This window comes from Lissotriton helveticus, chromosome 10, assembly GCF_964261635.1.
Source record: "Lissotriton helveticus chromosome 10, aLisHel1.1, whole genome shotgun sequence".
In the NCBI taxonomy this organism is placed as follows: Eukaryota; Metazoa; Chordata; class Amphibia; order Caudata; family Salamandridae; genus Lissotriton; species Lissotriton helveticus.
Genome location: NC_136071.1, coordinates 361,112,341 through 361,137,513, shown reverse-complemented (window position 1 = coordinate 361,137,513; position 25,173 = coordinate 361,112,341). Strand labels below are relative to the sequence as shown.

The 25,173-nt window shown below is 48.9% G+C and overlaps 1 protein-coding gene across 2 annotated transcripts in view; it reads left to right on the top strand.

Annotated features, from left to right (window-relative positions):
- LOC144783971 (uncharacterized) overlaps positions 1–25,173 on the top strand; it is a 254,563-nt gene that overhangs the window by 7,009 nt on the left and 222,381 nt on the right. For both annotated transcript variants that reach the window (XM_078662697.1, XM_078662696.1), the window contains exon 2: positions 9,448–9,574. In XM_078662697.1, coding sequence (XP_078518823.1) covers positions 9,448–9,574 — 127 coding nt within the window. The remainder of the gene's footprint in view (positions 1–9,447; positions 9,575–25,173) is intronic.

Genomic DNA, 25,173 nt, shown 5'->3' with positions numbered 1-25,173 from the left:
CGGCCATCACCACATATTGGCAGGCCATGGTCGTGCCCGGCTCCGTCAGTCCCCCCTGCCAGTGCTTCCGTATCGCCGCAGTAACCGCAGCGTGTAGGAGAAAATCCCCGTCCGGGAGACCAAACTGCTCCCGGAGTACCGCAAACGGGGCCAGCACCCCCTCCACAAACAGATCTCCCACCATCTGTAGGCCCAACTCCTCCCACCCTGCCAACGGAGACCAGTCACCTCCATGCGGTAGAGCCGTCAACATCCCAATGGGAATCTCCGGGGCATTCGGCCGTTCCGCTCGAGCCCGCCTCAGGCTCCTATTCCAACAGAGCCGGAGGGTGTTTTCCTCTAAGGTAAGCCCTCGCAACTCCAACCGCTGCTGCATAACAATGTAAGACAGAACGTGTCTCTGGATGCCCATCCCCCGGACCCGGTCAGGACCCCTAAACTCCCTAGCCACATTCTGCGTCAGAATCTGGAGCTGGGCTGCCAGATAGTATAGTTCAAAATCCGGCACTGCCATCCCCCCCTCGAGTTTGGGCCGGGTTAAGGTATGCAGCGCCACTCTACATCTACCCTGTCCCCATAGGAACCCAATAATCATTGACCGCAGCTCCTGAAAAACCCGCTGCGGGATCCAAATAGGCAAGGTCCTGAAGTAATATAACAGTCGAGGGAGCGCCACCATTTTCAACAGTGCCACCCGTCCCTGCACCGACAAAGGCAGAGTAGCCCAGAAGGACATGCAGCCGCGCAATCCTCTGACACCTCGTCCCACATTCCCCTCCAGCAGGCTCTCCGCATCATGGTAGATCCGGACTCCCAGGTACGTAAAGCACCTGTCCTCCCAGACCACATTCGCCGCAAGAGTCGGGCGCTGAGCCTCCGCTCTCAGCGGAAAAACACAGGTCTTACCCCAATTTACTTTGAGCCCTGAGAACTCGCCAAAGGTAGAGAGCAGTCTCATAGCTCCACTCAAGGCCAACTCCGCGTCTTCCAAGTACAGCAACAGGTCGTCGGCATACAAAGAAATGTGGTGAGTACGTCCACCGCAGCGGATTCCAAGAAAGGAGTTCCCCATCCTGGCCTGCGCCGCCAACGGTTCCATTGCAAGGGCGAATAAAAGGGGAGAGAGCGAGCAGCCCTGTCTGGTTCCTCTACGCACCGGGTAAGCAGAGGATATAAGCGGCCCCACTCGCACCCTGGCCGTGGCAGACGAATACAGTATCTTCGTCCAGCTCACAAACCCCTCACCTAGTCCGAACCTCTCCAGCACCGCATCCAGGTAACCCCATTCAAGGCTGTCAAAGGCCTTCTCGATGTCCACCGACAGAACCGCCGACGCGCCGTCCGAGCCCAGGGCATCCTGCAATACACCGATCAGCCTGCGCGTGTTGATGGCCGTGTTCCTGGTAGGGATAAACTCCGCCTGGTCACCGTGCACCAGCAAGGTCATATGCGGGAGCAGCCGGGTAGCCAATATACGACTCAAGATTTTATAATCTACCGTCAGCATGGACAACGGCCTGTACGACGCCACCTCCAGAGCATCCTTACCCTGCTTCAGAAGCGGGATTACCAGCGCCTCTCTCATAGAGACGGGGAGACGCCCCAGTGTCATCGCCTCCGAGTACACTGCCAACAGTCTGGGCGCCAGTATATCCGCGTATTTGGCATAGAATTCAACAGGTAGCCCATCAACCCCCGGCGTCTTGTTCCTAGCCATCTGTTTAATAGCCCCACGGATTTCCAGCAGTGTAATCGGACCTCCCAGATCCTTCGCCGGCTCCTCGTCTAACACTGGGAGCTGTACCCCTTGTAAGTAAGCATTGATATCCGAGGGCCCCGCCTCCAACCGAGTTTCATACAAGCTCATGTAATACCGCTGAAAACACTGCAAAACGGCCTCCGGTGAATGGACCACCTCCCCCGTCTCGGTTCTGACACACAGAATCGGGCCACTCCTCGGCATCGGGTCAGCAAGCTTTGCCAGCAGCGTGCCCACCTTATCCCGCTCCGCATGGATCTTCACAAGGTACAGCTTATAATCATAACATCTCAACCTTTCCGTTTCCCTTGCCACCATTTATTTTGCCTCCAGCAGTCGTTCCTGTAAATCCGGACGCTCCGGCCTACTCCTCTCCATGTCTCTCAACACACATTCCGCTTTTTCCAAATCCGCCAGAACAGTCGTCCGCACATTCGAGAAACTGCCCATGCACACACCGCGCACCACCACCTTCATTGCATCCCACTCCAGCGCTCTCGTTGCAGTCGAGCTCTCATTCACATCAAAATACAGCGTTAAGCCCTGTGCAACCGTGGCTCCAAACGCCTGGTCCTCCAACGTGTCCGGCCGTAGCCTCCAGGTAGGGATCGCAGATCTCACCCTCTGCCACCTGATCGCTACCAGCAGAGGGTTATGGTCCGAAATGGTCCTAGCCAGATATTCAGTATGGGTCACCATGGCCGCCATATGGGCGTCACACAATATAGAATCAATTCTGACATGTAGATCGTGCAGCGCCGAATGAAAGGAATAATCCCTATCAGTAGGATGCTGCCTCCTCCACACATCCAGCAATCCCCACCTGTCCTGCTATTCCCTTCTACGCTCCGATAGCTTCCGCACCGGGGACTCCGCTAAGGGCGGGTGGGACCTATCCCACCCTACATCAGTGATAGAGTTAAAGTCCCCCCCCAGGATAATGGGACACGTCAGATAATGGGCTAAGGAGCCCGACAGAACATCAAAATAACGGGCCTGGTCAACATTAGGGGCATACACACTACATAACACCACCTCAGACCCATGCAGCCTCCCTCTCACTGCTACATATCGACCTCCTGGATCCACCACCCGATCCGTAACCTGGAATGGGACCCCCGCCCTGACCCATATCAGCACCCCCCTCGCAAACGCCGAATAAGAGGTCCCAAACACTTGGCCCCGCCACCTTTTCTGCAACGCATCACATTCAAGTTTGGTAAGGTGAGTCTCCTGGAGCATGGCAATCTGAACACCCCGCCTCACTAAATAAGCATGCACCTTGTATCTCTTAGACATTGTTCTGAGACCCCGAACATTCCATGTTAAGCACTTCACATCAGGTAACGACCCCATCGCTGTTGTCTCTCCTCTCCCCCGCCTGCATCAACCACCCCATCACATCATTGCAGCTACACCCACCCCCCCCAACACCCCAAAAAACTATCCCAACCCCACTCCCCAGGACAGGACCTAACAACAGTGCATCAGCCTCCATCCAAACCTACACAATACACACAGTATACTAACCTGTGGCAGCCGCCACAGGAGCCGTAAGGGCACTAGGGGGGTAACCCAGCACCAACCCGCGGCAGGCCAACCCACGCCCCATGTCCAAGATCCCACATGAAAATTACAACAGAGTACCTGCTGAACGCTGGACAACTGGATAAATGTTCACCACTGCCGAGTCCACAGCGCTCCCCCACAATTACCCATTAAACAGTCCATCCGCTGTTTGCGGTGTGACCGGCGGCCCAACTGAGCTGTCCGCCTCGGAAAGTTCTCCACCCGACTTGCGGCCTCCGCTTTCCGACTCCGAGTCCTCCTCCAGCTCCCTGAGCAGCGAGCCCGTGATCGTCGCCGTGGCGGCCAACGCTCCTCTCCGTTCCGCCGCCAGCGCTTCCTCCTTCATTGCCTGCTTTAGCCTGTCGCGTTTGCGGATCCTCTGGGACTTGCGGATCTGCGACGGTCTCGTCTTCTCCTTCCCATCCTTGCGCGGGCGGTCAGTGCCCATCCTATACCTCTCGAGCCACGACCAGGCCTCCTCAGGGGTGTGGAAAAAATGAGTCTGTCCATCCAGTATCACTCTCAGCCGTGCCGGAAAGAGCAGCGAGTACTGCACCCCCTCCTCCCTAAGCTCTTTCTTGACCGCGAGGAAGGACGCCCTACTCCTCTGGACTTCCTGGGTATAGTCCGGGAAGATAGTCACTCTGCTATTGTCCACCTGGAAGGGCCCCGCCGATCTCGCCCTCTGGATCAACAGGTCCCTGTCCCTGAAGTGCAGAAGCCTGGCTACCATCGGTCGGGGAGGACGGCCCTGCATGGGAGGACGCGACGGGACCCTATGCGCCCTTTCAACGGAGAAGAACGGGGATAAGCCTTCAGGAGCAACCGTGGATCTGAACCAGTCCTCCATATAACGCACAGCATCCTCCCCTTCAATTTTCTCCGGCAGGCCCACCACCCTGACGTTGTTCCGGCGATTGCGACCTTCGGAATCCTCCGCTCGTTTCTCCAGCGTCGCCAGTCGGGCCAGGATATCAGAAAGTTTATGTTCCGCGGTGACCACCGCAGGCTTAAGCTCCTGAAGAAGCGATTCATTGCCTTTCACCCTATCAGACAGTTTGGCGTGATCCGCTCTCAGGAGGCCCAGCCCCGCGGCCACCTGACCAATGTCCCGGTGCAACGTCTCCTTGGTCGCAGTGATCGCCTCCAATATACCATCCAGGCAGGCATTCAGCCTGCGTTCCTGGGCCGTGGCGTCCGGGCCTTCCCGTTGTGCTGCATCCCCGTCCTGCCCAGCCGTCGCGCCCCGACTCTGCCCAGCCGCCATGTTGTCAATCACCTCCGCCATCTTAGAGGACCTCCAAAAGTCCGTCCCAGCACACGAGGGTGAGCTGAACCGCTCCAGTCCCAAATCCACAGGCCTGAGTAACGCCCCGTGCCAGCACAGCCCTCACGTCCGGAGCAAGTGGACTCCACTCCGTAGATGGGCGCCCGGCACCATGAAGCACCCCCCGGTCACAAATGAGCAGTGTCCACCCGTGTCCCCGGGATCAACACACCCCAGCTACTCCTGTAGGTCCCAGGAACACCGCAGCGCAGATACTCCACTGCGCCCACCTGCAAGTGTGCGGCCCTCCGCCCAGGGCCCGAAAGCAGAAAAGGGATGTACCTGCCAGTCCGCCCCCTCCGGGAGTTCCTCACTGTAGTCCTCCGGGGCAAGTTCCGCGGTAGTCCCCAGCTGTGCGAGGCAATGGCCACCTTCGACCTCACTGGCCGTCCACCAAAGCGCCGGCTTGCGGCCCAGGCAGGGCCGCCCTACCCCGTGCAGGCAGCACCTCTGGGGACCTCTCGGGCCCGGTCAAAGGGCAGGCGCGGCCCGTGGGCTTCCTTCAATTAGCTGCTCCACCTCCGCCTGGAGGGCACTGCAGCACGCTGACACCCGGCCACCACCGGGACGGCCGCCGCCTCCTCCTCCTCTGACTGAGCGCCCGCTATGGCCCCGGTTCCGTAGGGCAGCCTGTGGCCTGGTCCCACGCAGCAGTGGGGGGAAGGGCCACCAGCCCACTAGCCGCCGATCCTGCAAGCGCCCCCCCCCAGCGCTGACGTCGCTGGCGTCTGCAGCGCGGTCGTGGCCACGTCCCGCTGGGTGCCCGACCGCAGCCGCTCCGCTCTCACCACTGCCCAGGTTCTCCGCCGACCTCGGCCATTGCAGCCCCAGAAGCCGCCTCCGCCATATTGGGCGCTGGGGCGCAAGTCCGTAGGAGCTCCGCTCCGGCGTGCCCCACCGTCACCGATCCCCCGCCGGTCCCGCAACTGTCACTTTCGCGGGTCCGGTGCTGGAGGCGAGCTCTCCAGTGATTACACCAGCGCAGGAGCAGGGATCCACAGGATAAATTCGGGATCGCGGACGGAGCTCAGGGCTCACGCCGCCATCACAGTCGGCGCTCAAGCCACGCCATGACAAGCTGATGTCTAAGTCTGGAATAAATTAGTTTAGTTACTAAAAATTATATATGGCTTAGATTCAAATGGAGTGACATAGAGTAGAGTGGCGAAAAGTGAAGTAGTGTTGTGGAGAGGAATGGCGTGGACAGGAGTGCCGTAGAGTGGAGTGGCATAGAGTGTCGCAGAGTGGAGTGTTGTAGAATGGAGTAGGGTGTCATAGAGTGGAGAGAGTGTCATGGTGTATAGTGAAGTGGCGTAGAGTGGAGTAAAGTGGCATAGAGTGTCGTTGAGTGGAGTAAAGTGACGTGGATTGGAGTGTCGTAGAGTATAGTGGCATAAAGTGGTGTAGAGTGGGGTAGAATGCTGTAGTATAGAGTTGCGTAGAGTGGAGTGGCGTGGAGTAGTGTTACATTGTGGAGTGTTGTTGGATAAAGTGGCATAGAGTGTAGTAGTGTTTCGTTTTGGAGTGATGTAGAGTGGAGTGGCATAAATTGTCATATAGTGGAGTAGAGTTTCATAGTATGTAGGGTCGCAGAGTGGAGAGGCATCGAATTATGCAGAGTGTAGTGGAGTGACGTACAGTAAAGTGTCATAGTGGAGTTGAGTGTCACAGAATGGAGTGACCGAGAGCAGGGGCGAACAGTGAAGTAGTGTTGTGAAGAGGAGTGTCGTAGAGTGGCATAGAGTGTTGCAGAAGGAAGTGGCGTAGAGTGTTGTAGAATAGAGAAGAGTGTCATAGAGTGGAGTACAATGTGGTTGTGTAGAGTCTCGTGGAGTGGCGTAAAATCAAGTAAAGTATAGTGGAGTATCATGTAGTAGCATCGAGTGGAGTAAAGGGGCATTGAGTGGTAGAGTGCAATGGAGTGGAGTGGCGTAGATGTGAGTAGAGGTATAGCATAGTATCATACAGCAGAGTGATTAAATTGTCAGAGTGACGCTGAGTGGAGAGGCATAGAGTGTTCTGGAGTGTCGTAAAATGGAGTAAGAGGGTGTGGAGTAGCTTAGAGTGGAGTATAGTGTCACAGTGCGGAATGCTGCAGGGCAGAATGTTGCACTGCGGAATGTCGGAGAGCAGAGTGGTGAACAGTGTAGTGTTGTGGCATAGAGTGTTGTGACGTAGAGTGTCATAGAGTGGAGTAGGATGTCATAGAATGGAGTAGAGTGTTATGAGTGGCGTAGAGTGAAGTAAAGTGGTATAGAAGGTCATGGAGTGAAGTATAGTGCAGTGAAGTGGTGTAGGGTGGAGTGGCGTAGAGTGTGGAAGTACTGTGGAGTGGCAAAGAGCGGAATACAGTGTTGTGGAGTGGCATAGAGTAAATTAGTGTTCCAGAGTGGCGTGTTGTAGAGTGAAAGGAGTGGAGTTGTGTACAGTAAAGTGACATAGAGTGGTGTAGTGTATCATAGGGTAGAGGGTTGGAGGGTATAGGAGTGTCGTGAAGTGGCATGGGGTAGAGTGGAGTAGAATGTTGTAGAGTGGAGTAGAGTAGCGTAGAGTGTTGCAGGTTAGAAGAGTGTCGTAGATCAGAGTGTTGTAAAGCAGAGTAGAGTGTCTTGGCATACAGTATAGTGGCATAAAATGGAGTTAAGTGATGTGGAGTAGCATAGAGTGGAGTATAGTGTCGTAGTTTGGATTTGCAAAGAGTGAAGTGGTGTAGAGTGAAGTGGCATAGAGTGGATTAAAGTTGCACATAGTGGAGTGGTTTGGAGTAGAGTGTCATTGAGTGGAGTGGTGAAGAGTGGAGTAGATTGTAGTAGGTTGAAGTGTCTTAGGGTGTAGTGTCATAGCGTAGAGTGGAGTTGTGTAAAGTGGAGTAGAGGTGGAGTGTCGTACAGTAGAGTTGTAGATTGGAGGGGAGTTTAGTTGAGTAAAGTGTCATATAGTAGAGGGACGGAGAGTGGAATAGAGTGGAGTGTCATAGGATGGAGTGTCGTTGAGTGACTTACAGTGCAGTGAGGTAGAGTGGAGGGATGTAAAGTGTCATAGAGTGGCGGGCATAGAGTGGAGAGACGTAGAGTGGCTTGGAGTAGAGTGTTATAGAGTGAAGTGGCGTAGAGTGGAGTATGCATGTTTTGGAAGCGTATTCCCATTAGACAGCTCATTTTCAAATTAAATTGCCATTGCATTTGCACAGACATACAGTTTTACTGATAAAACTATACAGTGTGCAAACAATAATGTGTGCAAATCTGCATCACCTAGTGTATGGATTTGTTTTGATTGTATTAAAATATTTGTTTCCACCACACTCGGAATTACAAAAAAGTGCTTAATTTATGCTTTCCTAATTGTGACATATTCTGAAATATTTGTACAGTTCATTTACTGGCTTTTAAGTGTTGTTGTGTGCTAGAAAAAGATAACATCCTACATCCTTTTTCACCCCCAATACCCAGCAAGATTGTCACATAAATCCGTTCACTTTCCAGTCAGAAAAAAGAAAAGTAAACAGCAACCTCCTTCACACAACAGATTCTAACATTTGACCTCTGTGAATGCACAGCAAATGTGACAAGATAAAAACAAAATCTAAAGACTTGTTTATTGCTCATTTACTTCTGAACTCTAGCATAGTTATTTTGGGGGTGCTTCAGCACCCCCACTGCCCTACTTCCAGTGTGTATGACATGGGTGTGAAATTGAGGAGTTTTTAGTTATGCTATTAGTAAAGAACCCTGATCAAAATAAACAAGCTTGTAGACAGACAGAACATTGTTCCGCCAAGGCATGCAAGATTGATGATCATCGTGGCAAAGATAAGTAGAATCAATCAAGCAGAAAGATGAGACAAGAAACATCTTCCAAGATATACAGCACATTGAGTTCCTCCCAAAAAAGGAAAAAATAGTTCCCAGAAAGCAAGCACTTGTGGAGGAATGTAAGTAGCTAGTTCGGGAGGTGGAAACAGGCTATGCAGGAGGGACAAAGACATGCTGGACTGCCTAAAACAAATAAATCTGTCAAATAGAAAACAAGCAAATGTGAGTCAAACCACCCAAAGCCAATGGTTTTTAGAATGTCCCCAAGAAATCTTTTGCAACCAGACAGCTTTGCTGTTTGTTAGGCTTCAACCTAAAGAAAGAAAGTTGAAGATAGAAGTGAAAGGAAATGTTTTAATCTTGTTTTAAGGAAGGCTGTTACTCATTGGATACTCAACATACGCTTTTAATCAATTTTTTTGCGGCATCCTGCCAGAAAATCATTACTCTTTCTTTTGTGGTTTTCATAATTGTTTTTTGAGAAAAGCCTAATGTCAACCACAATACTGATGGGATAGGTAGGGCATACGCTGCAGGTAATGAAGTACTAGGCTGTTTCATGAGTACATTATATGTCCCTGGCGGTGAACTAGAGTTGTAATATGTCTGTGAATGAGGCTATATCCCCAGTTCATGTTTGTGTTTAGTGTCTAAGATCTCAATAAATGCATAGTGGGGCTGTGGGTTACGATAAAGTTTAAATATGTTAAATGACCACTATTTCAGAGTTCCTTTACTTCTTACACTAATGATGGTCTGTGATGTGCAGTAGTTTGCTGATTTTAAAGGGTGGCGCATTGGACAAAAACGCATGCCATCCCACTCGCCCAATGTCTAAATATTTTCTACGGAATGCCAAATTGTAGAGCTCCTTCATTCATAAGTACTACTTCTGTCAGAGTTCATTCTCAACCTGCTCTGTAGGGTATACCACTGCTGAGCATTCATTTAGTAACTGAAATCTGCTCTCTCCACAGATGGTGCCTAACTTTGATGATGTCATAGTGCACTTCTCAGAAGATGAATGGAGTGGTTTGGAATTATGGCAGAGGAACCTGTACCTAGAAGTGGCTAAGGAGAACTATGACATGCTGGTTTCACTAGGTAAGGAATAGCAGCCTTACTGTGCTGCCAGATGTGGATGAGGGAGAGATAAGTGTGATGGATTTATAAATCGAATGGTCGTTGAAAGGTGTGGAAGGCGGAGGCAGTGGGAATAATGGGTTTATTTGGTTGGGCAGGAGTTGGTTAGAAAGGTGATGGAGAGATGAAAAGATAGATGAAATTATGCTCCTAGCAAAGTCTGCTTTCTTCCACTTTTTGTTTGTTTAAGATTCTTAGGATTGCTTATAACCACTCCTCATATTGGCATAGATCGACCCAATTGCATATGGTCATTTAAATTATTGAATCTGGCACGATGGTGTTAAGTTAATGCTGTCAGACGACATCTATTTTGGTCTGTAGGTTACAAATTCAAGTCCACGCAAGATCAGCTTAGATTTCCATCTTTGGCTGGTAAATTTAGTACCTTTGTATTGGAAGACAGAAGGGGAGGAAGAGGAGGTGTTCCACTTCCCGGGCCTGATGTTAGCTTTATAAATCTCAGGAATGAACAAAGAAAGAAATGCGTATATAGAAAGACCCTGTTTGTCTGTAGAGGCCTAAGGCCTACAAATGGGAACCTTGAAGTTGCTTACTAGAACTGAAGTGACTCTATTGAAACCTCAGTTTGTATTATAGTACCCTTGCGCTATCTGCTTTAGCAACAAATGTATCTGTTCTAACACCAGATGTACCTAAAGGAACCACCAGCTTTCAGAACCTCAAATCAAATAGTGCACATATTGACCTTTATTCAGTATATAGAAACCGTGTGTATCAGCAGACCATTTGTCTGTGGGTGTGAGACAAGGAGAGAGAGAGAGAGGGATTTTATATTTAAGGGCACATGCCTGTATGTGCTTTTCTTGGCCGTGAATAAGACTGTTGTAGCTTTGAGTCTACCCCTTAACCCTAATTCTGCTTTTGGAACATAAATCAGCCTATACAAGCCTTGAGTCTCTTTAGAGGAACCTCATGCCTGCTCAGGAACCTGAGCCTGCAGATATCTCAAGCCTCCTTAAAGAAGCCTCAAGAAAATCAGCCATGGCTATATAAACCTTTAGGGGCAGTTATTTTGTTTTAGCACAATGCAGTGCAGCAAACAAAGCTGCTACTTTGCATTACACTATGGGATGCGGGTATCGCAGAACCATATCTATTAAAATAATGCACTGTTGCGTTCTTCCCCAACGCCTGGGCACAAACAGGCTCCCCAGCCTCACGCGCACACCTTGGCATCACAGTGCAATGGTGTGCGTGCGTGTGTGTGATGTCTAGCATAGATTTTGTACTAGAATGGTACCGTACTGGTATAAAATACTAAGTGTAGACTAACTTCAACACTTTTCACATATTAGATGTGTGCTGTGCAGTCTAGCTCTGATGTAATTTGTGTAACTTTAGGAGAAATTAAAACATTTCTCTTGTTAACATCTGCCTCAAAGAGGTGTTGCTTTATGGCACAAAGCCATATACCAATTGTATTAAAAACCGTGTATGGTAGCATTCAAACGCTCATGTGCCACCCATGGGACACTCACTTGACACATACCAATGCAAAGTATCATTTGTGTTACTTTTAGTGCTACTTTCCAGCCCAAAAAAGTTTTGCCCTAGAACGATAATAAGTTATCAAGACTTTGCATCACTTTGCAATGGCACAAATCCTTGATAAGTCTGCCCCACAGTCTGCGCTCGCATTAACCTCAAACTAATAAAGTACCAACTCATCTTAGTGTGTGTATGTATGTGTTTTTTTATACCATTAGTATGTTTTTATTGTCTGCTCTTTTTCCGTTTTTTTAATATTTCTTCATTCGTACAGAAATGGAAACAATCAGTCTTTGAGAAAGGTCATACAGCAGAAGTGCAGCACTTATGCATGATACATGTATGAATTAAATGCATGGAATACTTAATAGCTAAAATTGTAAGTCCAGAGAACGACAGTAATGTTTGAATGATACTTTAGCAAACAACTGTTTCTCTTCACACCAGACTACCTATTGGTTACTGCTAGGGTGTTTTGAGTAGCCTTTATTGTGTATCACCACACCTCAGAGTTCAGCAGCACCAGGTGCAGCGTCTTAGCAGCTTTTTTTATTTTCTGCGTGCTGCGCTTCATTGTCATCTCATGTCTGTGAGAGACAACGTCCCTCCTTTCTTTGTACCAAGCAATTAAAACACAGAAGTCTCCAAATATAGCGCTATCTGAAGTTCACTCTTAGCTCACTCATTTGTTGAAGCTGCCTTTTTAATAATTATTTACCAGGTCCATTAATGCATTCAGTGCATTAGGCCAATCACACCTAATACTAAACCCATTAATGCATTGATGGTGTGCGACCACCAATATCCGTTATTTAGGCTGATCGATGCATGCTCTGCAAAGCCAATGACGCCCATTTCAGGGCCTGTTAACATATGCACTGTGTGGTGCCACTGCCATCGGCCAGTAGGCGCCCTGATGCCAACGATTGTGTGGAACCACTTTTGCTGGGCCCATTGATTCCTCTTATCACTGGACCACTGAGGTACATTGATATATGCAGTCCATGCAGCCAATGATGCATGTTGCTACTGCCATTCTTTCTCCTATTGGATGGGTACACTGACAGTTACTAGGCCCTTTGATGTTCTCTCGGTGTGGGGCACGGAAGCCTCTTACGTGACCCAATAATGCATGCACTGTACGGGTCAGTTAACCACTACTAGGCCAGTTGATGCATGCAATGTATAACTCTTATTATTCATGCACAGAATGGGGCCAGGTACCCCGGTTACTAGGCTCAGTAATGCATGCACCGTATGTAACCACCAGCACTCTTTACTATACCCATTAATGCATTCCCTTTTTGTGTCCAATGATACCAGGTTCATTGATGCATTAGACTGGAGAATTCTAACACTGACAACAAACCGTACACACTTCAAATAAGACAGATCTATGGTTTGATAGTGTTGATGGGTAAATGCGGAGTGGTAGTGACTTTCCCAAGAAAAAAATGCTCCCTACTCTGATTTGGAGATAATTCACCTAGACTAATACAAATGTATTGCTATATTTTTCTTTTCAGTAACTTAAGTTTAAAGTATTGTGAAACTACTCCCCAATTTAATATTAGTAATCGACTTTTTTAGGTTTCGACCTGGAGAGGGGCACGCAGTGCCACTCCCAGATCGAAAACTATTGTCTACAGTAGGGATGTCGGCACAGCCTCTGCCTCTCATTGGCTAGCTCCATAAATGGAGGCTAGCCATTGGGAGACAGAGGCTGTCAATCGCGCTTTCTCTTGAAAACGCGATTCGGGGGCGTTTCTGGGGCTTTTTTTAAGCCCCGCCCCTTTGTCCCGGGACGCGCTGCGATTGGCTGCCGGCCCGGGACACCCCCGTGACGTCAGCCAATCACAGCGCGGCCCGGGACCTGACTTGTTTAATATTTATTTTTAGTTGATACTAACACTAATGTGTGTTTAATGCTGACTAATGTGTTTATGTAGCTAGCAATGCCTGCAGGAGCCTGCAATATTAGGCATCCATGCCGCAGCTCTTTCTCGTGGGTAAGGCGCCACCCGCCTACATCTGTCAGTCGGCTTAATATCAGCCTCTGCGGCGCTACCTGCAACGTGTCGGCTATCAACCGATGGGTTGGTGGTTCGCGCCCAGCCACCGCCAGTTGGTAAGTTCATGCTCAAATGTTTGTGCACGTCGTAAATAAAATCTCAGCTCTGCTGATTTTCCCTGACTCTATAGGAAAGGAAGATAGATAGTCCAGAGAGGTTAACGACGCGGGAATCCGGCTGGTGTGGCCATTCATGTTGACGAGGGAGACGTTTTTTAACGACCCCTGCAAAACAATTACTTGTAATGTGAGGCCCGTCAGAGTAAGAATACACACAGGAGTTTACTAGCTATAAAAATTGTACGTAACTATACTCGCACATCCTGCCTATAAAGAATCTGGAATCTCATCACAGATTAGAATGAACTCATATTTTGTCTACAGTAGATTAGACGTTCCGCAGATGACCTCATGGCGATGTGAACTTCCATTTTGAATAAGGAGTTAGGATAAACTGATACGAAATGGAAGTGGAAAGGATACGGAAGTTACATTACTTTTTTGTGAAATTACACTATTGTTCCAAACACAATGGGCTCTCCCTCTATGGTCAGGCTCGTTGCCCACGATACAACCGTACAATTGTTGCAAGGACCTTCAGAGGTTATCCATGTATATCGGAATTTCTCTGACTTATTGCATCTCTTGCTCATAACAGCGGAAACACCGAGCTATGACTGATTCTCTCGGTGCACGAAGTCGGCGGCCTGATTCACAGGCATCAATTCAGTGAACGCCCCGAGTTAGATTCGTGCTTTAAAAAGTGCAATCACCCAGAAACAGTGGCACAGCATCGCCCGGCGCAGATTACAGACCGGTGTTTCGGCATAACGGCTTCATCGAGAGGGCCACAGCAAACAGATGAAATGCGGTAATCTAATATTGGAAATTAAAACGGGCTGGGAAATGTACCGATTGATATCCTGGGTGCCTTATGGGTTTTACTGCACAATTGCTATTTATAGGAATATTGGCAAGTCACAAATGTCGTTCCCACACTGCATACATGGGAAAGGTGTCCAATCTAGGTTCCGAGGTTTGGGGATGGGTCAGGGGGCAGAGAAAGAATTGAGCATATCTCCATCAGAGCTCACGAATATATTTTAATCACACGTGGAATACTGCATGGTCGGAATAACGTATGTACTATGCCATCCACTGATGCCCAATAAAAAGCATCAGAACATATAACTGATAGTGGAAGTACCATTTTATATAATGTAGATAAATAAAAGTGTAGAATTCATAACCGCATATAAGAAATGATTAGTACTCTAATTAGAGGGTTTATATAGCACACCCTGTGACATAAATTTACAAATGCACAACATTACAACTAACAGATATTTCTATTGGACAACTCAATGGAACTGAGTTTCTCGCGTCGCAAGGATGAAGGTACATGCGGGTGCTGCAGGATCGCAAATTGTGACTACAATCCAGCATACAGGGTAGCAGATGGCGTGTATTATGTGATCTATCGTACTGACTGCAACCGAGCCAAAGTAACGGGCAGCAGGAAGGGATTGTTCTGTAGTGTTTCAATTACTTAATTCATTAGAAAAAAGACAAAAAGGCAACATGCACGTGTAAATGGCACGGCAGCGCTAAATACAGTAACAGGATCAGGGAAGGAAATAAGAGATCGGTACATGGCTTAGTCCAAACTGGGGTGTTGGATTCCTGCCGTTAATTCTCGGGCCTCTTTAGTGTCAGGTCTGAGACGTATTCTTTGGCTTTGTAGGCTTGGCGGAGCCATAAGCCTGTCATAACCCTGGCTCTGTAACTTTACCGCATGGTGTGAACGTTTTTCATTAGCACAGAGGCGTGCGGTAGAGGGGCCGGTGTGACTCTGAAAGTGCAGAGCGCCACATAGATGCTTCACAACTCACTGAATTTGGCCTAGGACCAGCAGGAAACAAGCACAGTTTAAGATTTGTACAGATTCCATGTTGGAGGGATTTCAAAGGGAATGGGGCGGCTAGAAGGACTCTTTGCAACTGATGACACCTACAGTGATGCTGCTGACATCACACAATCAATGGCAGTATTAGGTTAGTGAAGGCAAGGGGGGCAACCCAGCATTGTGGAGCCACAGTGTCAAGCACTCTGATTGGCGTCGAAAGGGGAAGTTACCCCCACTCCTGAATTACGCATCATCTCCTCGAGGCAAACGTAGGTCTCACTGCTGCGGCAGCTCGCCAGACAGGCGGGGCGGCTCGGCTCGGCTCACACAGGAGCTGGGGAGAAGGATTCGCCCACTCCAAGGGTACTGAATGTTTGACCCAGCGGTAGAAGTGAGCGGGGACGGAAGGGCACGGCGTGCCCCTACTTCTAAAAATAATTACAGCCCGTTCCCCTACTTCTTTCCTTGAAAAAAGCATCCCGGGACGGAGAGAATAGTCCTACTAAAAATGATAACTTTTCTTTCAGCTTCCAGGGGCTGCTCGCACTTCTCTGTTGAATTCCAGAGGCTGTAGCAGCCCCTCCCTGAGCTCGCACAGGCTGAGGGCAGGCCCATTGTCATTCCGATTGAGGCTGATCCCCTTTGGAATGACAATGTGCCCGCCCGCTGCCTGCCTTTAGCATATGCCAGTGAGATCTGCATGAGGTGTCTCTGGTATCAGGGTGCAGGCCATGGCTCGTTGTGCACCAAATATACGAGATGGGTCCGCAAATGTGTAGTCAAAACTTTAAAACAATCCCGCTGGGGCGTGAGAGGTGCGCTGTGGGCAGTGTAATCTGCTGTTTGGAAAACACAACACTGACGTGGAGGAGGTGAGGAAAATGATTACATTCGATCAAGCTATTTTTATGGACAGTATACCTGTAAAAACACTTGTGGCTGTCAAAGGTGTGCCCGAGGATGCTTGCTTCTTCTAATGCGTTTTATGGAATATATATTTTGCTGAGTGCTGTAAGCTGTGTTTTTATAAGTGTGTTTTGCTGCTTGGTACGTGATGTATTAAAGGGGAAATCCGGCGAATATTACATTAGTCTCAACACCCAGCAGACGTAATTGAACAAGGGAACATCGTGGGATGCCTATTGTTGGGGATTGTTCGTAATACAGGTCTTGATAAAGAGAACGGGGTTTTCCTTTAAACTGCCAGACCCTCTTAACTGGAGGACAACTGATCTTAAGCCCTCCTCTGCGATCCTGTGGCCTTTAAGGTGCGAGGCTCTGCTCAGGGGAGAAGCCAGAAAATCAAAATGCCCCGAATTTTGAACTACACTTATAATGGCAAGCAGCACGTGACGAGAGTGTGCTTTGCACTCCCTAAAAGAGCGGCCTTCACTGCTCCATCCAACCAAGGGAGTAGTCAGAAAATTAGAATGCCCCCCATTTTGCAGTAAACCTCTGATGCACACCAAGCAAAATAAGTAAATGTGCCCATCCTCCACTCGAAGAAGTGACTGGGACAGGAGAAGTGACAGGACAGGAGAAGGAGAAGTGAAGTGAAGGGACAGGAGAAGGAGAAGTGACGGGGACAGGAGAAGGAGAAGTGACGGGGGCAGGAGCAGTGAACGGGGCAGAAGTGAAAGGACAGGAGAAGTGAAAGGACAGGAGAAGTGAAGGGACAGGAGAAGTGAAGGGACAGGAGAAGTGAAGGGACAGTAAAAGTGAAGGGACAGGAGAAGGAAAAGTGACGGGGACAGGAGACGGAGAAGTGACGGGACAGGAGAAGTGACGGGAGAAGCGACGGGACAGGAGAAGTGACGGTACATGAAAAGTGACGGGGCAGGAGAAGTGATGGGGACAGGAGAAGTGACGGGGACAGGAGAAGTGAAGGGACAGGAGAAGTGACGGGACAGGAGAAGGAGAAGTGAAGGGACAGGAGAAGGAGAAGTGACGGGACAGGAGAAGTGACGGGACAGGAGAAGTGACGGGACAGGAGAAGTGACGGGACAGGAGAAGGAGAAGTGACGGGACAGGAGAAGGAGAAGTGACAGGACAGGAGAAGGGACGGGGCAGGAGAAGGGACGGGGCAGGAGAAGGGACGGGGCAGGAGAAGTAAAGGGACAGGAGAAGTGAAGGGACAGGAGAAGTGAAGGGACAGGAGAAGTGAAGGGACAGGAGAAGGAGAAGTGAAGGGGACAGGAGAAGTGACGGGGACAGGAGAAGTGACGGGGACAGGAGAAGTGACAGGGGCAGGAGAAGTGACGGCGGCAGGAGAAGTGACGGGGGCAGGAGTAGTGACGGGGGCAGGAGAAGTGACGGGGGCAGGGAAGTGACGGGGCAGGAGCGGTGACGGAGGCAGGAGCGGTGACGGGGGCAGGAGAAGGGAGCGGCAGAACTGTTCCCATTGGGCGCAGAATCTAGACTGATTTGCATATGGCTGGGTCCAAACTGGAATGGCATGGTGAGCAAAGAAACAATGGATTTAGGCCCTGATCTCTGTACTGGGGTGAATGTATGACATTGTTCTGCATTCTGTCCACAAGTTGTTCTTTTTGCTATATTATGATTGAGCAGCTAGCTGGCTGACATGAATATGAAGGAGCCTTTGTGGGTTTCCGTGAGTCTAGATTCTCCTGACAGTTCCTTTCTCTTCTGAGCCCTGCTTAACACATGTGTAAAGGAAGGGCCCTGTATTCATGACCTCAATGTTTGAGACAAAAAATAATCATGGATTTCTGAACAATGAGAGTAAAGGCATTAAGGTAACATGTTATTCCTGCTTATATTTCACACGCTTTACATAAACCTGTATTCCCTATGAGTGTTTGCTTTTTCCTGAATTAAACCTCAAATAAACATGTTTATCCATTGTTTTAATTAATTAACGTTATAAGCTGTTACTGGTCAGTGAAATGCTAAACGTACTAAAAATTGGTATGTTTTGCTATTTCTAGCCACGCCCCTGACTCCGCCCACTGATTCAATCTTCGGTTATTCCCGCCCCCTGATTCTCCACCCACAGTTCCCCTACTTTTTTTTCCCCACTTCGACCACTGGTTTGACCACCCGCCCAGACTGGCCAAACATTCACTGCGGGTTCGAGCACCGAACCAGAGCGCTCAGCTCAAGCACAACACAGTGGATTGTGCATGGAGTTTGGCTAGGGGGAGCCTGGCGCTTCCTGCCTCCTGTCCTGGCTAGGACAGATGGCGGAGAAAGACGGGGGGAGACGCGGCAATAAGGTTAGTTTGTGCCCACAGCAGTGTAGGAGAACAAGATTTGCTCCAAAGCCTACGCCCGGAGGTGCGGGAGCTACCGTGAAGAGTAGCTGGAACTTAGAGGAAAGGGAGACCATTTCAACACTGATGTCTGGAAATGGAAGGATAAGAAAGTGTCTTTTGGTTATCTTACACTAAAGTTCAGGGAACCTGGTACGCAGTAGTACCGGCCTACCATCTTCCCATTAATCATGATAGATCCTGTATGCACACCGTCGGTGCTCTGATTTGCAACCATTACAGACCAGAAGACACCTATATGAATTGCTGTGATCAGGCCAATCATTGTGAGTACTGGTGACTGTTGGTGCTGATGGCCGTGTAAGTATCTCGCTGTCCGTGTGGGCATGCCTGCCACTGTAAGTTCTAATGACGCGGACTATCTCGTATTGTGAGTACCTGTGAACAGATTTGCCATTGTGTGTACTGATGGGCAGCGAGTAGCTCTCAATTGTCACCAAATATTGAATACTCGGTGAGTACCGCGCTGTCCCGTTTATGTGTGAGCTAGCCTTCTCCCATTGATGGGGCGACTGCGATCAGTGTTTCTCTCATTGTAGGGCCCATGATGATGGGTGAGTGCCCATATGCCACACCATCTACAGTGTACCGCGCGCGCCTCCCGAGTTTCCTTCTACATCGCAGCGCATTTTGTGCCTTACAAACGCCTGATAGAATGTGTAGAAGTGTAGGCTTGGTGAGGGCCCTGGGGTTTAGAGACACTCGTAGCGTACCCCCTCCTCACTCTGTCCTGGGGCGGTGCTCAAACTGCGCATCGGTATCTCTCACCACTGTTCACCTCTGACTGCTTTTCACTAGTGCCTGCTTCTCACACCGGTATCTCTGCCACTGCTCACCTCCGCATGCTGCTGACCGTGCCGCTGTGCATGTACCCCTTGTCCAGCGTCTCCTTGGGCACATCACACAGGGCTGGTGCCTACACATTGACAGTTTGAGATTGTAAAGTCATGATGTGTGTGTATATATAGGTGCATGGGAGACGCTGCAGGCAACGTTTCTAGTGATATGAGGGAGCATAGCAGTGGAAACCTGCTTACTAGACTAGACGACCTAGGCACTCCTCTATCAGCCTGGTTTCCATGTCACCCTTCTCAGCGTGTCCCCACTTTGCTCACCTCGGTCTGCCTCTCATTGCCCTCGGTGTCTCGTCGCCACATTCTACCCACCAACATTTGCTTCTCACTAGTTCCTCGTACGTCTCCTCACACGGCCCACCTCAGACTGTCTCACACGTCTAACAGTCGCCCTCACCGTACACCGCACACCAGTGCCTGGTTCTCACGCTCGAACCAACATCTGCACTTACTACTGTTAACCACTGTCTGTTCCACTCATCGCCCACCACTGTCTCTTCTCACGTCACGCCGGGCTTCTCTGCCAGGCCCCACAATTGCCCATTTCTGCCTGCTTCTCCCTCTGCCTTCTAGTGTCTGCTTCTCACACTGCCATCTCTGCCCGCCATCTGCTTCTCACACACACCAGTGTCCGAAAGTCCGTCTCTTGCACTTTCCGCAGCGTCTGCCTCTTAAATTGCCCACCCTCGCTTTATTTTCACACTGCCCTCCAAAGTCCGCTTCTAACTTTGCCCGCAAGTGCCGTCTTGAGCATATGTGCTCTCGGAATGTAAACTCTGCATTAGTTGTGTATATCACTTATCACGTGGGGTCGTGGCTAGCTGGGGGTAAAGTAAAGTAAAGTCCACATTTGTAAAGCGCACAATCACCCGTAAGGGTCTCTAGGCGCTGGGGGGCCGTCGGGAAGATTAAGCGAGCTATTGCCCAGAGTCACATGGTGCTGGGCTAACCTGCCGCCGGAGCCGGGGATCGAACCGTGGTCCCCAGATTCCAGCGTCAGTCGCCCTGGCCGCGGCGCCACACGGTATGGACCCTCTGCTTGCAGGCTTTCTGGCAGCGGGTACCTACACATGCGCGTTCTTGTATTGCACGTGGGCTTCAGAATTTCTATGTGGACACATAGTTACTGAACCCAAGAGCCTTAGAGTAGGTGTGAATGTGGGAGGGGAGCAGCACAGTAAGTGTTAGAAATAGAAGTGCGTGGCGGAAGTGGAGGCCGCCTGACACCTCACACGCACCCATTCAGTGGTTGGCCTCTCAGCTGAGTGTGCCAACAACAGTAAAGCCATTGATGTTATGTAGGATATTGTGTGTGAGGAAGACACCCCCTCTCTCCCGTGGCCATAATTTCCCACAGGTCTAGGTAGGGCCTTTGGGTCTGAGTAGATCGCACCTCCCCCTCCACATCTGCTCTTGGCGTCAGATGAGCTCAAAGGTCCTCAATATAAGAGGCAGGGCGCTCTCTTGCTCCACGGGAGGACATGCCTTGCGGAGGAAGGGATTGTGTTTGATTAGGGGCAGTTTGCCCACATAGAAAGTGCCATTTAGTGGTAGTCCGTATTTTGACTTATGCACGTGTGTAATAATAATGCATATTGTTTAGGGGTGCATTTAGCGGCTATGTGCTACCTTAGCACCGAGCAGAGGCCATGCTTTGGCCCAGGACGGTGGAGTAGGTGTTGCACCCCCGAGAGGAAGGGAAACTGGAATGTACGGTACCGCGTCATATTCTGTAGCGTTGTCGACAAAAAAGGTATGGCGCGTCTAGTGTGTGGCAGGTTCCCGGGGTCTCGGGGTCTTTGGGGGTGAGGGGGGCGAGGTGACAGCAGGGCCCTCTGCGAGACGGGCGGGCCCTTTCCCTCTAATGACTCATATGGTATCTCAGGACCTGGGCTTCCCAGTCACTATGTCCATGCGTATGCTGTCAGCCCAGGCAGTATTAGCAGAGTATTTGCTGCTTGGTGCTAGCAGTAACAGCAGGAGTTTACTGCTCAGTGCTGCCGTTATGGCTAGTGTGTTTATCGCTCAGTTTCGTCAGCATTTCCAGAATGTTTACTGTACATGGCTGACTATTAGCAGCATGTTTACTGTCAGTGCAGGCCGAGTTCTTACTGTTCTGCGCAGGCAGTATCAGCAGCATGTTTACTGCTGAGTTCCATCAATATTCGTATTATGTTTGCTTCTCGGTGCAGGCAGGACTAGCAGTGTGCTTACTGCTCGATGCAGGCAATACTAGCAGTGTGCTTACTGCTCGATGCAGGCAGTACTAGCAGTGTGCTTACTGCTCGATGCAGGCAGTACTAGCAGTGTGCTTACTGCTCGATGCAGGCAGTACTAGCAGTGTGCTTACTGCTCGGAGCATGCAGTACTGGCAGTGTCCTTACTGCTCGGTGCAGGCAGTACTAGCAGTGTGCTTACTGCTCGATGCAGGCAGTACTAGCAGTGTGCTTACTGCTCGATGCAGGCAGTACTAGCAGTGTGCTTACTGCTCGATGCAGGCAGTACTAGCAGTGTGCTTACTGCTCGATGCAGGCAGTACTAGCAGTGTCCTTACTGCTCGGAGCAGACAGTACTGGCAGTGTCCTTACTGCTCGGTGCAGGCAGAACTAGTAGTGTGCTTACTGCAGGCAGTACTAGCAGTGTGCTTACTGCTCGATGCAGGCAGTACTGGCAGTGTGCTTACTGCTCGGTGCAGGCAGTACTAGCAGTGTGCTTACTCCTCGGTGTAGGCAGTACTAGCAGTGTGCTTGCTGCTCGGTGCAGGCAGTACTAGCAGTGTGCTTACTGCTCGATGCAGGCAGTACTAGCAGTGTGCTTACTGCTCGATGCAGGCAGTACTAACAGTGTGCTTACTGCTCGATGCAGGCAGTACTAACAGTGTGCTTACTGCTCGATGCAGGCAGTACTAGCAGTGTGCTTACTGCTCGATGCAGGCAGTACTAGCAGTGTCCTTACTGCTCGGAGCAGGCAGTACTGGCAGTGTCCTTACTGCTCGGTGCAGGCAGAACTAGCAGTGTGCTTACTGCAGGCAGTACTAGCAGTGTGCTTACTGCTCGGAGCAGGCAGTACTGGCAGTGTCCTTACTGCTCGGTGCAGGCAGTACTAGCAGTGTGCTTACTCCTCGGTGTAGGCAGTACTAGCAGTGTGCTTACTGCTCGGTGCAGGCAGTACTAGCAGTGTGCTTGCTGCTCAGTGCAGACAGTAGTAGCACTGTGCTTGCTGCTCGGTGCAGGCAGTAGTAGCAGTGTGCTTACTGCTCGGTGCAGGCAGTACTAGCCGTGTGCTTACTGGTCGATGCAGGCAGTACTAGCAGTGTGTTTTGCTGCTTGGTGTTGTATCAGCAATAAGTTCACTGCCCAGTGCTGGTCGTTTGTCACAGTGCGTGTGTTTTGTGCTCGTTGGTGTGGTTACTGAACAGACCTAGCATTCAAGAGTTATGCTTGCCTGTTGGCGCTGACCGCGTTAGGAGTCTGTTTTCCTCCTGTATTGGCAGTATATTTACTGCTTAGAGCTAGTCGTATTAGTAGTGTGCTTACTTCTCGGCACTTTACATTAGTCTGCACTTTGCTCACAGTGTTAACAGTGTATTTACTGCTAGGGCTAGAAGTATTAGCATTGTTTTTTATTCGCTAGGGCATGCTGTAATAGTAGTGTGTTTACTGTTCAGAGCTAGTAGTATTAGTAGTATTAACTACTCGGGGCTAACAGTATTATTCAGCGTGTTTATTGCTGAGTACTAGCAGTATTTACATTATAGTTAGTGTTCATAGGTTGCCATGTTAGTAGGTTGTTTACTACTCACTTCCGGCGGTATTTCCAGTGTCACAGTATTTATTTCCTGCTCAGTGAAGCCAGTATTATCATCGTTTACTGCTGAAGGTTATACTAGTATTAGTAGTGTGTTTATTGCTAGGTACTAGCAGTATTTGCTTTGTGATTCATGTTCATTAAATCAATATTTGGACAGGGGGCTTATTTCACGAATTCCCTAATTTTAATAGAAAATGATTTTATATTATTTGGGCTGGCTGAAAAATTGCTTTATTAAATTAATTATGTTAATAATACGTCGTGAGCATGTTGAGCTAGCTTCTTACATCCTTTGTCTGAAATATTTTAGCAAAAAAATATTAGACCGTTTTCTTTGATTTATTTATCAGAATTGCTGACCTTTGACCTAGAGACCTACACCAACTTAACAAAAGTTGTGTAATAGTGCAAAGAATCACTGAAATTGCAAAACGTTTCATGTAGTTGTGCAGAGTAAAAAATAAACTTTGATGGACATATTGCAGAACTCTTGCCTAATGTACACAGTTGTATCTGCCCCTTGTTCAACAAGGGGGGCATGCTTAACACCTTGACTGCTACAGAAATTCCCGCTGGGTGCTGATCTTTTTTTTAAATCCCATTGATCATGACGAGCACAGCTCGTCATAAGCACACGAGCAGTGTACTGCATGACGAGCTGAGCTCGTCATGAGCATGGAAGGGGTTAATGAATATGAATACAATATTTATTAGCGTCAGATGAAGAAATGGTGTTCAGTCAACTCATTGAGTACATCTAACTTCAAGTCTGTTTCATAGAGTGATGTATTCATTGGTTTGTTTCTCTGGGTGTGTGTGGCTGGCTGTGTGTGTGTGGCTTTGGGTGTCTGGCTTTGGGTGTCTGTGGCTCTGTGTGTGTGTGTGTGTGTGTGTGTGTGTGGTAGTAATTGCTGTCTGCTGAGCTCGTCCAGTAGGGTACAATAGGTCTCACATTTGCGAGAGATTAAGCTATTGGAAATGTAAATGACAATGCCATTTATTTATCTGTTTTCAAAACCAACACATAAATAAAAATGTTGTCATTTACAATGCCAATAGCTCTAACTTTTGCAAAGGCGAAACCGTTGCATTGTAAATGCTTGTTTCATTCAGGCTGGTAATCCTGGTACGGCTGCAAACAAGAGGCTGCACCTGAATCTGTATTACAAAATGGTTGTGAAATTACTGGGACATTACCCGACATGGCACTTTTTATCCTGACAAATTTTACACGGTTAGAACCTATCAAAATTTTGTGGGGAAAAAACACATCATTTTGAGTTTTACATCTTGGAACATCGAAAAAAGAGGTGGGTCTGCCGTGTGTTATCCCACTCTGGGATCAGGAACTTCGAAGAGGAAGGTACTACCACACCGGATAAATCTGATTGTGCGGTATCGTTATTTACTGGGTGTGGTACTACGTGGCAGAATAAGAGGCTTTCCAGGAAGATGGCATAGGTTGGCAATGACTAATAATGAATTCACCCTCCCAGCGATGCAAACTTATTACAAAATGAACACTAACTTTTGATAAACTAGGAACTGTTATTGTAAGTTTCCTTATAGGCAATGAAAAAGCCGGTGTGTCTTGTGCAAAAAAGCCCACTTTGTGGCGCAAGAGAGAAATGGCTAGACCCAATTTCAGTAATTATTTTAGGGATAATGTGCAAGACAATATATCATTTCGGCTAATCCCAGACATGGTTTCCCTGTGACTCTTTCTTTGATGGTTTTAATTTAGTTCAACGATCCAACTGGGTTTTTCCAGGATTTCTTGGCTAGGGATAAAATTGTGTGGAAACATTTGTCTATCATCACGCAGGTAATGGTGCAGTAGAGCGCCGTAACAGTCATTATTGGCAGAATCCGCATGGCCATTGGAAAATACAGGAACTGGGAAACACAAAATTAAAAAATTGTTGTTGGCATATAACACTTCTACTGTGATGAGAAGGTACACTCCATTCGGATTGTTTAGCGGTAGGGTCTCCTGCTCTAAGGAGAATGTGGCATGGACGAAAAATGAGATTCGGACTAAGTGGTCGTTGGAAAAAGTAAAAGAGAATATCCTTAAAGCACAAATCTTTTATAGGGCACAGCCTAATTTT